This window comes from Muntiacus reevesi, chromosome 3 (assembly GCF_963930625.1).
Source record: "Muntiacus reevesi chromosome 3, mMunRee1.1, whole genome shotgun sequence".
Lineage (NCBI taxonomy): Eukaryota > Metazoa > Chordata > Mammalia > Artiodactyla > Cervidae > Muntiacus > Muntiacus reevesi.
The window spans coordinates 184,091,110-184,106,938 of NC_089251.1; the positions used below are offsets into that span (position 1 = coordinate 184,091,110).

At 38.3% G+C, this 15,829-nt stretch overlaps 1 protein-coding gene across 1 annotated transcript in view; it reads left to right on the forward strand.

Moving 5' to 3' along the window:
• The window catches only part of MAP3K5 (mitogen-activated protein kinase kinase kinase 5), a 213,220-nt gene that overhangs the window by 96,845 nt on the left and 100,546 nt on the right, over window positions 1-15,829 (forward strand). Inside the window, exon 8 of the mRNA XM_065931283.1 lies at window positions 11,829-11,941. Coding sequence (XP_065787355.1) covers window positions 11,829-11,941 — 113 coding nt within the window. The remainder of the gene's footprint in view (window positions 1-11,828; window positions 11,942-15,829) is intronic.

Sequence of the window (15,829 nt, forward strand, 5' to 3'; positions counted from 1 at the left end):
AATGCAGGAGACCCCGGTTCTATTCCTGGGTTGGGAAGATCTGCTGGAGAAGGGATAGGCTACCCACTCCAGTATTCTTGGGCTTTCCTTGTGGCTCAGCTGATAAAGAATCTGCCTGAAATGCAGAAGACCTGGGTTCAGTCCCTGGATTGGGAAGATCCCCTGGAGCAAGGAAAGGCTACCCACTCCAGTATTCTGGCCTGGAGAATTCCATGGACTGTATAGTCCATGGGGTTGCAGAGCTGGACACAACTGAGCAACTTTCACCTTCATGTTGTAGCATGTGTCTGAATCTCCATTCTAAAGGCTGAATAATGTTCCATTTTATGTACATCATCTTTACCCATTCAGCTGTCAGTGGACATTTGTGTTTGTTTCCACCTTTTAGCTATTATGAATAAATATTACTACGAACATGGGTGTAGAAATATCTATTTGAATCCTCTGTTTTCACTTCTTTTGAGTATAAGCCCAAAGGACGATTGTGGTTTTAAATAAATATTTAATAGTAACATGCATCATGATATCATATGAAAATTTAAAAAACAGGTTATTAAAATATCATGATTCTTGTTTTTGGAAGAATATGTACATAGTAAAAGGACTGAAAGGAGATAGCTAGAATTTTGACTTTTTACATTTTTCATCCTGACTTTCCTATTACAATAAAATTATATACAAATAAATTGTGTGAATTGGAGAGGGTTTCCCCATCTCCAGATAAAATCAACAGAGTGATTCAGCACTAATTTTTGTCTCATGCTGTCTTGCTTTACTTCTGAGTTATTTTGTGAGTGATAATTTCAGAAATATCCCTAGAGATGTAAAGCACTGTGAAATTCTAATTTAATTACTTGTATGTCTTACAGAAAGAATCACAGCTGTTTATATCAGAAAGGAGGAAAATGACAGCTAAATAGAAAGAACCAGAGCTTAGTTTCTTCTTTGGTGGGAAATAGATGCTCTTTAGCTAGAAACAATTGATTCAAGAATATTTCCTTTATTCTTTACTTGGTTGCATATCTCAGTACAAATGCAAAAAGTGAGCTAAGTTTTTATCCTAAAGACTCATCGCTCTATTAACAAGTAGCTTTCTTAGAGCTAGTTGCAATCAAGTGACAAATACAATGCTGATATTAGACAGTCCTTGAACAAAAATCCATTGCTCTGAAAGCTCGGACAATAACTTTGCATCTCTTCAATGTAATAATGAATCGAAGATTACAAATTATTTAGCCTCTTTCAACACATATTTAGTACGAAGTAGAAAAAAATCAACAATAGTGTAAATAGCTTTAGTTACTCAAATATACTCCCTAGAATTTTCTTGAGATGTCTGTTGCCATCCTTAAGATTTGTTTCCTTCATGAAGTCTTATAGCTTCATGCTAAGTTGCTTCAGTTGTGTCTGACTCTTTGCTGCCCCATGGACTTTCTCCCACCAGGCTCCTCTGTCCATGGGATTCTCCAGGCACGAACACTGGAGTGGGTTGCCATGTCCTTCTCCAGGGGATCTTCCCGACTCGGGATTGAACCTGTGTCTCCTGTCTCTCTCTGCACTGCAGGCAGATTCTTTACCACTGAGCCACTGGAGAAGCCCTCTAATCGTTTTATTGCTGTATTTTTATAGTTTTATATTATTAATCATTGTTTATGTATTTCTTTGTGGAAGGTCTACTGTTCATGTTCGTTTATCCTCTTGCTAGTTAAACTGTCACGTTTTCAATGGCATGTAACATCTTTGGTGCATTTTTAAAAATAATTTTATTGATCTATTCATTTATTTTTGGCAGTGCTGGGCCTTCGTGGCTGTGTGGGCTACACTCTAGTTGGTGGCGAGCAGGGCTGCTCTCTAGTTGCGGTGTGCGGGCTTCTCATGGCAGTGGTCTCTCTCGTTGCGGAGCATGGGCTCTAATGCATGCGGGCTTCAGCGGTTGCGACAGGAGGGCTCAGTAGTTGCAGCTCCAGGACGCTAGAGCTCAAGCTCACTAGTTGTGGAGCAGGGCCTTAGTTGCTTTGCAGCATGTGGGATCTTTTCAGACCAGAGATCGAACCCTCGTCTCCTGCATTGGCAGGCAGATTCCTTACAACTGAGCTACCAGGGAAGCCCTCTTTGATTCATTTTTATGGGCACATCCAGGGGTATTGCCATGCCAGTCTTTTAAAAATTTAGTCTCTAATCTGATAAGATGGATCAAGTACATTTTGTGACAAACACCACTCTTTCCAGGAGTACATCAATACTGGTTTCTGTAGTGTATAGAATCCAAACTTTATTTTTAATGTAAAAACACTTCCATTTTTATTTCTTGTTATTATTTTTCCTATTTCACCCAATTCCTTTTTGCTAAAAAACAAAAGCCAAAGTAATGAAAATGGATTTAAAAAATTTTTTTAAATACACACCAAAGGGTAGGCAAAGTTATACAGAGATGAGGGCTCAGGTTTAGAATCTGGCAGAAGTGGGTAAAGTTCCTCCTCAACCACTTTTAAACCACATGACTTAGTATTTTCATGCTGCAGATTTCTGATTAGTAAACTTGAGAGAATCCTCCCTGCCTTAAGGAGCTGTATGAATTAGAAATATTATGCTTGAAGTGTCAAGTGCAATGCCTGTACCTAGTAGGTGCCCACTCCTGACAGGCAGATATTATTTTTGTGTCTTTTACTATCTGGCAGTAACCACAGCTCCCTGTGGTAGAGAATATCGTCAGCACTCTCTTGTATTGTTAGAAATACACTGTCCCTGCTCATAGGAAGGTTATCTGTTTCCACCCCATGATACCAGGTTCTGATTTGTATGTTGGCTGATGCTTTTTATCAGCAGAAACTTTAAAAGCCGTGTCTTGGTTGTGCTGAATATACTTTTCCTTAGCCATTTTCTAGAGAAAGCTGCTCCTTTAGGCTAGGTCTCAGAGAGAAAAAAGTGTCAGGCAGAGCCGAGCCAGCTGATGCAGAAATTGGCAAGCCGCTGGGGTTTGTTATTGATATTTGGCACATTTATGCTAAAATGACTGTACATCTTCTTCAGTTGCAATGGATTGTTTCATTATGTTAGCCTCTGTATGCATTCTTCTTGGGCTTCCCTGGTACCTCAGCTGGTGAAGAATCCGCCTGCAATGCAGGAGACCCCAGTTTGATTCCTGGGTCGGGAAGATCCCCTGGAGAAGGGATAGGCTACCCCCTCTAGTGATTCTTGGGCTTCCCTAGTGGCTCAGACGGTCAAGAATCTGCCTGAAATGCAGGAGACCTGGGTTTGATCCTTGGGTTGGGACGATCCCCTGGAGGAGGGCATGGCAACCCACTCCAGTATTCTTGCCTGGAGAATCCCATGGACAGAGGAGCCTGGCGTGCTACAGTCCATGGGGTCGCAGAGTCAGACACACCTGAGCGACTGGGCACAGCACATGCATTTTTATTAAGTTTGAATTTAAAGAAACAGTGAAATGATAATACATATATGGAAAGTTAGCACCAAGGGACACGGATATGCCAGTGATAAGGATTAACATGCTGTTTAAAATAAACTTCAGTAATAGCATGAAAAATGAATCATCTGCTGCTTTTTCAGAGGAGGTTATCTTCTCCCTAATAATAAATTAAAGTAGTTTCTCATATAAGTAGTCAACAATGAAAACTATACAAACAATATCTTTAATATTTTTATTAAATAGTGCATTCTAGTAACATTAAAATAGAATGTGGTGAAGGTACTATGCAGTTCAGTAATGTGGGCTAAGGCGGTAGCTTTCTGGGCTTATGGTTTTATCAAGGTCAGGATTTAGACTGCTAAGGAAGTGAGGAGATTATTTTTTATATGACCTGCTGTATGTATCACTTGTCACAGCCTGGCTCTTGGTAAGAGGTGGATGCAGGTTTTCTTCACGCAGCAGGTATTTTGAAATCACCTGCAGTGAGTCGGGCTCCCGCTGAGTCAACTGCTGAAGATTTAGTCCTCAACAAGACAGCAGGCAAGGTCCCTGCTGTCAGAGTGCATTCAATAGGAGAGATAGATGGTAAAAAGAATAATTTCAGATTGTTATCAATTTTGTAATAGACATAGAACTATTGTTTCCTTTTTTTTTTCCTTGTATCATACTCATCTGTGAATTTCAGGAAAATTTTCCTGTTCTCCTAAGTTGCCATATTTATTGGCTTAAGGTTGTTCCAGATATCCGTTTACTTTCTTTTTAATGCTTGTATACCTTTGTGTGCTAAGTCACTTCGGTCGTGTCCAACTCTTTGCAACCCCATGGACTGTAGCCCTCCAGGCTCCTCTGTCCATGGGGTTCTCCAGGCAGGAATACTGGAGTGGATTGCCATGCTCTCCAGAGGATCTTTCGGACCCAGGGTCTTAAATCTCTTGCATTGACAAGGCAGGTTCTTTACCACTAGCGCCACCTGGGAAACTTCCCCTGTGGCTCCAATGATAAAGAATCTGCCTGCCTGCAGGAAACATGGGTTCAGTCCCTGGTTCAGGAAGATCTTTGAGAGAAGGGCATGGCAACCCACCCCAGTATTTTTGTCTGGAGAATTGCATGGACAGAGGAGCCTGGCGGGCTACAGTCCATGGGGTTGCAAAGAGTCAGACACGATTGAGCAACTGACCCTCAATGCTTGTAGGACCTGTACTAATGTACCCCTTTTCATTTCTCTTTCTCTCTCTGATGAGCAGTCTATCTAGGGGGTTATCAATTTTATTAATCTTCCTCTTTTGACACTGTTCATTTTCTTTATTGCACATCTATTTTCTGCTTCATTGATTTATTATATCTTCCTTCTGCTTTATTTTGGAATATGTGCTGTTTTGTTTCTAGATGGAAGTTAAGAGCATTGATTTTTTTTTATCCTTGCTCCTTTCCCAGCATATGCATTTAAAGATAAAAACTGTTCTGCATCCCAGAAGTTTTGATATATTGAACTTTCAATGTTGTTTAGCTCAAATACCTTTTAATTTTCAATGTGAACCTTTGAGCCCTGGCTTATTCAGAAGTAGGTTGCCCAATATACTGATGTACCTTTCTTGTTCGCTGGTTTAATTCTACTGTAATAAGAGGTGCCTTTATAGCCCCGGAAACAGTTCACCATTGTTGGGTATAGCGTTCCACATAAGATAGTTTGATTGACTTGCTTAATCATGACATTCAAACCTTCCATGTCACTGATATTTTTTGTCTAATTGTGCTTATGTCTTGCAATTCATTTTCTGTTTATTTCATATCTTTGTTTCTTTAGTCCTCCATTCCCCCATTTTTTCTATTAATTTCCTGTTGCATTTTATACTCTATTAACACTTTAGTCATAGTAAAGAACCTGCCTGCCAATGCAGGAGATGTAAGAGACGCGAGTTCAGTCCCTGGATTGGAAAAATCCCTTGGAGGAGGGTATGGCAGCCCACTCCAGTATTCTTGCCTGGCGAATCCCTTGGACAGAGGAGCCTGACAGGCTATATAGTCCATAGGGCTACAAAGAGTCAGACATGACTGAAAGAGCTTACACGTGCGTGCATGCACACACGCACACACGCACACACACACACACACACACAATAATACTCTTTATATTATGCTTTTAGGAGTTCCCTAGAGATGGCCATTCACATCCTTGACTCTTAAAGTCTACCTTAAATTTGTATTTTACCACTTCCTTAAAGAGGAGAAAGAAACTTCAGCCATCTAGTCACTCAGTCTTGTCTTTGCGACCCCATGGACTGCAGCACGCCAGGCTTCCCTGTCTCTTAGCAACTCCCAGAGGTTGCTCAAACTCATGTCCATCGAATCGGTGATGCCATCCAACCATCTCATCCTCTGTCCCCTTTTCCTCCTGCCTTCAATCTTTCCCAGCCTCAGGGCCTTTTCCAATGAGTCAGTTCTTTGTATCAGATGGCCAGGGTATTGGAGTTTCTGCTTCAACATTAGTCCTTCCAATGAATATTCAGGACTGATTTCCTTCAGGATTGACTGGAGAGAAACTTAAAGCAGAATAAATATTCAGTAGTTTAAAAATAGCTAGTGCCTTTCCCTGATAACTCAGTTGGTAAAGAATCCACCTGCAATGCAGGAGACCCCGGTTTGATTCCTGAGTTGAGAAAATCCACTGGAGATGGAATAGGCTACGCATTCCAGTATTCTTGGGCTTCCCTTGTGGCTCAGCTGGCAAAGAATCCACCTGCAACGCAGCAGACCTGGGTTTGATCCCTGGGTTGGGAAGATCCCCTGGAAAAAGAAAAGACTACCCACTCCAGTATTCTGGCCTGCAGAATTCCATGAGCTCTATAGTCCATGGGGTGGAAAAGAGTCAGACATAACTGAGCGATTTTCACTTTTGCTTCAGTACTCTTTCTGACGCTCTTTTTGCAGTTCAGTGCTTCCAAATGGAATCACTATCCTTTAGCCTGGATGCTTTTAGTACCTTTTGCATGCAGATCTGTTGGTGATGAATTCTGCCAGTTTTTGCTTATTTGTAACTCTTCTTTTTTCTTTCATCACTCTAAATATGTCATTGCATTATCTTTTGGCTTCCATAGTTTGTATTGCAAAGTCAGCTATCAGTTTTATCAATAAAATTGCTATAAAATTGCAATAAAATGCCTCCTTTGAAGGTAATATATCTTTATCTCTCTGGCTGATTTTAGTATTTCCCTCTGTGTCTTTGACTTTTAGCATTTAGGCTATGCGTATTTTATCCTATCCAGCTTGAAGTTGAGCTTCTTGAATCTGTGTGTTAATGTTTTTGACAGTCTTGGAGTAATTTTGACTTTATGTCTTCAAATACTTCTTGTGTTCTGTATTCTCTAATCCTTCTTCTAGGGCTACCATGATACATATGTTAGACTATTTAACTGTGTCTTATGTGTTTCTTACATTCTGTTGTGTCTTTTCCCCTCCCTTTTCCTCTCTCTGTATCAGTTTACAAACTTTTTATTGATCTTTTTGTTTTCCTTCACCAAATCCATCTTCTCCTCTGTCTCAGTTCAGTTCAGTTCAGTCACTCAGTCGTGTCTGACTCTTTGCAACCCCATGAATCACGCATGCCAGGCCTCCCTGTCCATCACCAACTCCCAGAGTCCATTCAAACTCATGTCCGTTGAGTTGGTGATGCCATCCAACCATCTCATCTTCTGTCGTCCCCTTCTCCTCCTGCCCTCAATCATTCCCAGCATCAGGGTCTTTTCCAATGAGTCAGCTCTTCGCATCAGGTGGCCAAAGTATTGGAGTTTCAGCTTCAGCATCAGTCCTTCCAATGAATATTCAGCACTGATTTCTTTTAGGATGGACTGGTTGGACCTCCTTGCAGTCTTAAGGGACTCTCAAGAGTCTTCTCCAACACCACAGTTCAAAAGCATCAATTCTTCGGCACTCAACTTTCTTCACAGTCCAACTCTCACATCCATACATGACCACTGGAAAAACCATAGCCTTGACTAGATGGACATTTATTGACAAAGTAATGTCTCTGCTTTTTAATATGCTGTCTAGTTTAAACCTATCCAATGAATTTTTATTTTCAGGTGTTATATATTTCAGTTCTAGACTACTTGATTCTCTTTATTTTTAGATTCCAACTCTAGGTTGAAATCTTCTTTTCCTTCATTTGTCCATTTTTCCTCAATTTTCTTCACCATATTTGTAATAATGATTTAAAGTCCTTGTCTACAAACTCCAACATATGAATTATCTGTGAGTCAGATCTTCTTGTCTGTTTTGCTCTTTTGTTTATTGGTCATTTTTTCCTGATTCTGAAGTTCTCATAATTCTTTACTGTTTACATTTCTTTACTGTTACATACTATTTACATATATACATTTTATATATAAGAATTATTGAGATTAAGAATGATTTTATTTTCCCTCATAGAAGGCTTTCACTTCCCTCTGTTAGCCAGACATGGTGAGGCGCTGATTACCTCAAAAACTGCAGTTGAGTTGGGTTGGTCTCGGTTTCAGTTTTATTGACCCATCTATCTCTGTTTTTGTCCCTGCTTCCTGATATGACCACCCTCAGCTTTTGACTGAGAGCCAAGCAGGGCTCTATCTTCTTATCCTTTGAATACTGTGGAGGATTTTATAACTGCCCTTTGGAGTTTTGAGTTTGAGTCTTTATTCTCTTACATTATATAGCTCCAGACTTTGGAGGAGATTGTCAGCTGTTCGTTGTAGTCTTCTCCCTCTAGTATTTACTTCTAAGCACGGCCAAACTTCAGATTTCACTGCCATTCCAGCCATACCTCATCCCCAACTGTCCATACAGCCAGTGTTAAGCAAATGTCCTTTGGAGAAAATCGGCTACATGTTTGGGGTCCCTCAGGGTTTCACCTTGTCATGCCAGCTCATGCAACTATCAGGAAATCCACTTGTTTCTCTTTTCCCTGGTAAAGTTTCAAATAGGTAGAGTTTCTCTGCCTATACCAAGCCTATGCTTAATCTTATGGTCAGAATCAGCAAAAGCCCCTATAGAGACGAAAGTGCTTCATCTTGGAAAGACACTTCCCTCCTTGGAGTTTTATTTCAATGAGATGTTGTTGCTTCCATAGATCTCCAATGACTAGAAAAATATGTTCTTGATGTGTATCCTTTTCCCCACCTAGTTGTAGCAGGAGGGATGGCTCCCTAGTAGACTATTGCATCTTACTTGGAAGCTCAAGTTTCCCCTGACATTGAATATTCTTCTACAATTTAAATGGTTACATAGCTTTCCAACAATTAGAATACATTTTGTTCCATGTTATATTTTCCAATATTTTTGGAAATTTAGGAAGTAGTTTTTCATCTTGTAACAAATATTCTTATAACTAAATGTCTGGTTACATTTTGTTGTTGTTGATTAGTCACCAAGTCATGTCCAACTCTTTGTGACCGCATGCACTGTGGCATGCCAGGCTCCTCTGTCCTTCACTGTCTCCCAGAGTTTGCTCAGATTCATGTCCGTTGAGTCGGTGTTGCTATCTAACCATCTCATCCTCTGTCACCCCCTTTTCATTTTGCCTTTGATCTCTCCCAGCATCAGGGTGTTTTCCAGTGATTCTGCTGTTTGTATCAGGTGACCAAAGTTTTGGAGCTTCAGCTTCAGCACTAGTCCTTCCAATGAATATTCAGGGTTGGTTTCCTTTAGGATTTGCTGGTTTGATCTCCTTGCAGTCCAAGGGACTCTCAAGAGTCTTCTCCAACGCCACAGTTCAAAAGCAGCAGTTCTTCAGCACTCAGCCTTCCTTATGGTCCAGCTCTCACATCCATACATGACTACTGGAAAAACCACAGCTTTGACTATAGGGACCTTTGTTGGCAAAGTAATGTCTCTGCTTTTTAATACACTGTCTAGATTTGTTATTGCTTTCCTTCCACGGAGCAAGCATCTTTTAATTTCATGGCTGCAGGCACTGTCCATAGTGATTTTGGAGCCCAAGAAAATAAAATCTGTCACTGCTTCTACTTTTTCCCCTTTTATTTGCCACGAAGCAATGGAACTAGATGTCATGATCTTTGTTTTTTTAATGCTGAGTTTCAAACCAGGTTTTTCAGTCTCCTCTTTCACCCTCATCAAGAAAGAGGCTGTTTAGTTCCTCTTTGCTTTCTGCCATTAGAGTGATATCATCTGCATATCTGAGGCTGTTGAAATTTCTTCTGGTAATCTTGATTCCAGCATGTGATTCATCCAGACTGGCATTTCTTATGATATACTCTGCATATAAGTTAAATAAGAAGGGTGACAGTTTTTCTAATTTTGAACCAGTCAGTTGTTCCATGTCTGGTTCTAACTGTTGCTTTTTGTCTTGCATGCAGGTTTCTCAGGAGACAGATTAGGTGGTCTGGTATTCACATTTAATGCTTTTTCTTAGTGTAAATCCATAGATATGGAAATATTGTGTCAATAGGTATGCATTGCTTTTTATTGACATTTTACAATTTTTGATAGATACTCGAAAATTTCTACCAAGAAATAGTATATTAATTTACTTTTCAATGTGTGAGAATTCCTACTTCCTTAAGACGTTCTCCTCAATATGCATCTTATTATGAAGTGTTCTGAGCCATAGAAAATGTAAATTATTAATTTATTGGCATCTATATTTTGCTTAAAATGTTTTAAATTGTATTGTTTTTGTTAACAGAAAAAGAGATCTAAGCCCATTTAATTTTTTCAGTTTGGTTAGTTTGGCACATAGGAAGTACTTACCAGTATTTATTGAATGATTTAGGATTATCTTGCTTTTTGCATCTTCCTTTGAATATATTAAGAGAATTTTTCCATGGTTTTTTCTTTCAGTAAAAATGAAAAATTTGTTTGTTGAAAGATATTTCATATATTGATATGAATTGGCAGAAAGTATAAATTACTGGTAGAAAGAAAGGTATTAACTCCTTTCTTCTGCTATATCTTTTTTATTTGGACTTTCTACTTGCCTCTGAGAAAACACAAAGACCTTTGGATTTTGTATGAGCCTAAAACTTATAAATCATGTCTTTCCTTGATATGACCGGCTTTGGATGTCAGCAGTCTGGGTTACATGGTTTTTCATTTTAGATTTGGTAAACTCCTGTACTTCTGGAGAGAAAAGAAATTCTTAATCATCAGCAGTGATGCAGTTGAAAATATTTTTTTCTTATTCCACATACAAAACTGTTCAAGTCAACTAGTTAACGTTAATACTTGTTTGGGTTTTGTTTCTTCTCAGAGATACTTTTCCTGATTAAAAAGTAAGACCCTTAAAAGGGCACATGGTTCTCAGTATTCAGAAAATATGTACTTATCCTTTTCCTTTGAAGTTTACCTTACCATTTTAAAGTACAGAAAATTTCAAGTATGTATAATAGCCGAGAATATACTCTAACGTACACCATTGTGCCCGTGGCCATTTTTGCAATTCCCATCTTTCATTTTCAGTTAATGATTTTGATACAAATGCTTTGTCTTGGAATTTTAATGTTTTTCCCTAAGTATCTCTTTATTGTATCATTAAATGTTTTTTCACTAGGTATTTAGTCTTATATTTTTCTCAATCTGTTTTTTTAAAGTAGAGATTTCATTTTTCATGTTTGTGTGTTTTTATTAGTTACTAGGCCATTTATGTTAACTTTGTTCTTCTTCATGCTCTTAAATGAAGTAATACTGAGTATTATTGCCTGTTAAGTGATGTATATGAGGGGACCCTTGAACAGAACCTACGAAGTGTTACTTTGAAAATATAGTGGATGCACAAGTGCTGAAGACTTTTCAAATGTTGAAGCATTTTTAAAGGTAGATAGATTCACACACATCCAGAAAATGGTTCTCATTCTCTTTGAGAGAAAACTAGTATGCACAAGCACCATCTCTGTTTTCATAATTTCTTATTGCAATTGACATTCTTTATTGTGTTTCTATATCACTGTTACGAAAGTGATTGTTTCAGTATGTTATGTAGATAATATTCCTGATTGCTTTGTGTATTGTTTTTACTTTGTTTACTTATAAAATTTTTCAAAAAACCACTTAACAAATATGCACAGGGTTCTTATCTTTAAATTTTCACTGTTTATAAATACTTGCACACACACACATACATTCTCTCACATTTCTGGAAGACTGTTGAAGAGAGGATTTTTTTAAAGACTAGGGCTGCTATGGTGAGGCTGAGTTAAGTGGGGGGAATGCCATGTTGCTGAGGGTGAGGGTATGCAGTTACTTAAGCATTGAATCCTAATAGCACACTAGATTCTGGGGTGAAGGCCAGTGGAATATTTTTACTTGCTCAGGCCTTGGAGTTATGCAAACAGAAGCTATTGCAAACTCAGAGTTTCATGATTGAGAAAGTAAACTTGTACATTTATGGGTTGTTTTTTTTTTTTTATAGGTTCAAAAAGGCATTTGAATCAGAGCCAACACTACAGTCAGGAATTAATTATGCGGTCCTCCTCCTGGCATCTGGGCACCAGTTTGAATCTTCCTTTGAGCTCCGAAAAGTTGGTAATTACAGCTTGATGTTTTACATGAAATCAAGAAAGTGGATCCAACTCAGTGCAAAGAAAAAGGATCCTTCATAGATAGTTCCTTTGCTTTCTGTCTCATCTGACTTCCTGAAAAAAAAAATTATATCTCCCTATTTAATATTTCATGCTACTGTGCAGCATCGTAATATTGTGATGTAGTTAGGTTTTTATTTCACCTGATTCTAGAAATCCCCTAGTTGATATTTTTTTATTCCCTCCCAGTGTGTGTGTTAGTCTTTTAGTCCTGTCCAACTCTTGGAGACTGCATGTACGGTAGCCCGCCAGGCTCTTCCATCCATGGGATTCTCCAGATAAGAATACTGGAGTGCATTGCCATTTCCTTCTCCAGGGGTTTTTCCAGACTCAGGGATCCAACCCGGGTCTCCTGCACCATAGGCAGACAGTCTTTACCTGCTAAGTCACCAGGGAAGCCCATTCCTTCTCAAACTCATGTTAGAAATAGGGGCTCTGCATTTAGCCCACAACTCCCAAATAAAGTAGTATTCTTTGGAACATCAGGAAAGTTTCCTATTTTAGATTAATTTTGTTTTCCTGATGCTTAAGATAAAAGAGGGAAAGAAAGACTTCCGATCCTCCCTGTTTCTGTTTTTCATGCACACCTGCGCTACACCTTCAGCGTGTTACTGGTGGAGCCTCCCAAGACCCTAGAACAACAGGTCAAGCAGGTGGAGTCTTGGCAGTGACTGGTCTCAGAGACCATCTCTGAACTGTAGTCATTGATAGAATGTGCTTTTGTCCCTTTTATCAGTGGACATCGTCTCAGATGCTGACCCTTCTTTGGAATTTTTAAAGATTAGGACATCTTAAGTGAATAACTTTTGTGTGATTTCCTTAGTTCTTGCTTTGATAACGTTTTTAAGGTTCTAGATGCTGAATACTTTGTACGGTAGTCAAATTTTTCTCTCTCTTAAATGTCGAACTGTCTTTTTGCAGAGACCCTTTCTAACTCTCATAGGAGTTTTTACTACAGACACAGAAATATTTTTCCATGGTTTTTGTAGAGGAAAAAAAAATGATCTTAGTGAAGCTGTGAATTCTATGTAGATGAAACTTTTTCTTTAAGATTTCTAACTGGAGAATGTTTTTAATCTTTCATAAAGAATAAATGAGCCCTGGCTGTTTTTTTACACTATTTGGGAAGGGCTAATTAAATAACCGTATGTAATATTATGGGAAATCTTTGAAGGCAAGTAAAGTTTGAGTACTAAATTCTTTTTAAAAGCCCAGACTAAAAGAATGTTACAATGTTTGTCGCTGCTGGATTGCAGTGGTATTCAATGCACAAAGTTTTATTTGAATTCATTTTTTTTTTTTTGCTGGAAAATGAAATCAGAAAAAAAACACTGCAATGTGTACTTTCCAGAAATTATCATCATAATAAAATTCTCCATCTCACATTATTTTTAAAACTCTATACTGATCCTTATGTATTGAGCTTCCCTGGTGGCTCAGAGGTTAAAGCGTCTGCCTGCAATGCAGGAGACCGAATTCAATCCCTGGGTTGGGAAGATCCCCTGGAGAAGGAAATGGCAACCCACTCCAGGATCCTTGCCTGGAAAATACCATGGACAGAGGAGCCTGGTGGGCTGCAGACCATGGGGTCACTGTATTAGTGATCTAAAATGACTTGTATTGCTCTGTTCTTGAACTTGAGGTTGAAGCCTCCAGATCATTACAGAAATTGACATTGATTTGCATGTGTAGGTAGAGCAGTAACATAGTGGTTTGAAATGTACCTGTTCTAAACTCTCTTTTTTAAGTTAAATGTAGATTAAGATGTTCAGCACTCTTCTAAGGGAGTAGATCTTAAATGTTCTCATGACTAAAAGAAATGGAGGTGTTAGCTAATGCTATAGTGGTGATCATTTTGCCAGATACAAGTGTATCAAATCAACACACTGCATATCTTAAACTTATATAATGTTCTGTCAATTATGTCTGAAGAACTGGAGGGAAAAAAGGATGGTCAGCACTCTGAGGTTTGAGGAACTGTGATTAATGGAACTTTGTAAAGGAAACACACTTCAGCTTTTTCCAGGAAGAGCTCATTCATAATACATGTTGAACAAGTAGTTGAAAACATATGAAGTTGAATTTTTAATTTGGAAATTGCAAAACTTACACAGACTTAAAATATGACTTGACAATGAATTTTCAGTTCCCATAAAAGCTAAATTTTAGGCTTCTAAAATACTGTGATATATACTATAAAATGTATGTCCTTAAATAACTGAAAGGGGGCTTCCCAGGTGGCTCAGTGGTAAAGAATCTGCCTGCCAATGCAGGAGACGTGGGTTCCATCCCTGGGTAGTCCTCTGGAGAAGGAAATGGCATCTCACTCCAGTATTCTTTTCTTTTTTCTTCCCCCCATTTATTTTTATTAGTTGGAGGCTAATTACTTTACAGTATTGTAGTGGTTTTTGCCATACATTGACATGAATCAGCCATGGATTTACATGTGTTCCCCATCCTGATCCCCGCTCCTGCCTCCCTCTCCATCCCTTTCCTCTGGGTCTTCCCAGTGCACCAGCCCTGAGCCTGGGCATACACACCGAGGAAACCAGATCTGAAAGAGACACATGCACCCCAATGTTCATCGCAGCACTGTTTATAATAGCCAGGACATGGAAGCAACCTAGATGCCCATCAGCAGATGAATGGATAAGGAAGCTGTGGTACATATACACCATGGAATATTACTCAGCCATTAAAAAGAATTCATTTGAATCAGTTCTAGTGAGATGGATGAAACTGGAGCCCATTATACAGAGTGAAGTAAGCCAGAAAGATAAAGACCAATTCACTCCAGTATTCTTGCCTGGGAAATCCCATGGACAGAGGAGCCTGAAGGGCTAAAGTCCATGGGGTCGCAAAAGAGGCAGACACAACTTAACGACTAAACAACGACAATACTAAAAGGCAGTTAAAGCTCACTAACTTAGATTCTACTCGTAAATTATGCTAATAAATATAGGTTGACCTAAAGTTAGCGTTTATATGGTAAAATAGGATTAAAGGGATTTTCGGGAAAAACAGGTTGAATATTTTAACATAATTATTGTATTAATTAAAGTAATTAGCTTACTAATTAATAACATATTTGAGATAATTTTAAAGATATGTAGTTGCATTCTTTTTTAAATCATAACTCAGTTCTTGAGTTCTGATAGTATTCATTTTTCTTTATGAAATCTTTTCTTTAGATGTATTTTGAAATTTATTTATAAAGGGTAAACAACAATTAAGATGTCATAAGATGATTATTAAGCCTGAAGCTTTTCAAACATATTATCTTAAGTTTAAGAATTCTAATGTTAAGAATAGTTCTTAACTGTTGTAATCTGTTAACCAAAGACTGTTAATTCTAGTTGAGTGTTTGTTTGAGGTTATGACTAATTGTTTCATGATGTGTGTTTTCAATATCCCAGTTTTTGAATAATCATTGGTGTTTATACTGTTTAGAACTAGGATTTGGAAACAACCGCATCTTTTACCTTTATTCTTTTTTCAGCTTCGCAAGACTTAAAATTAATAATCAAGCTTTAGTTAAATAAAAGATGTTTCTCCTGTGTTCTATGGAATTTTCAACCATGAGACACTTTATGAGATGATGATGTAATAAGAGAACAGTGTGACTGGAATTGAGACAAACCACTATTTAAATCTTATTTTCAGGGAGCCATGAAAATAAAATTTGTGTTACTGAATATAAAAATCCATGACTCTAAAAGGATAATCAAGAAAAAGAAATCAAAACAAAAATAAAATCCATCACCAACCACAAAACAATTCATTTGCCATCTATGGACGTGACCAAATTCTCAGAAAATTTAAAATGATAGGG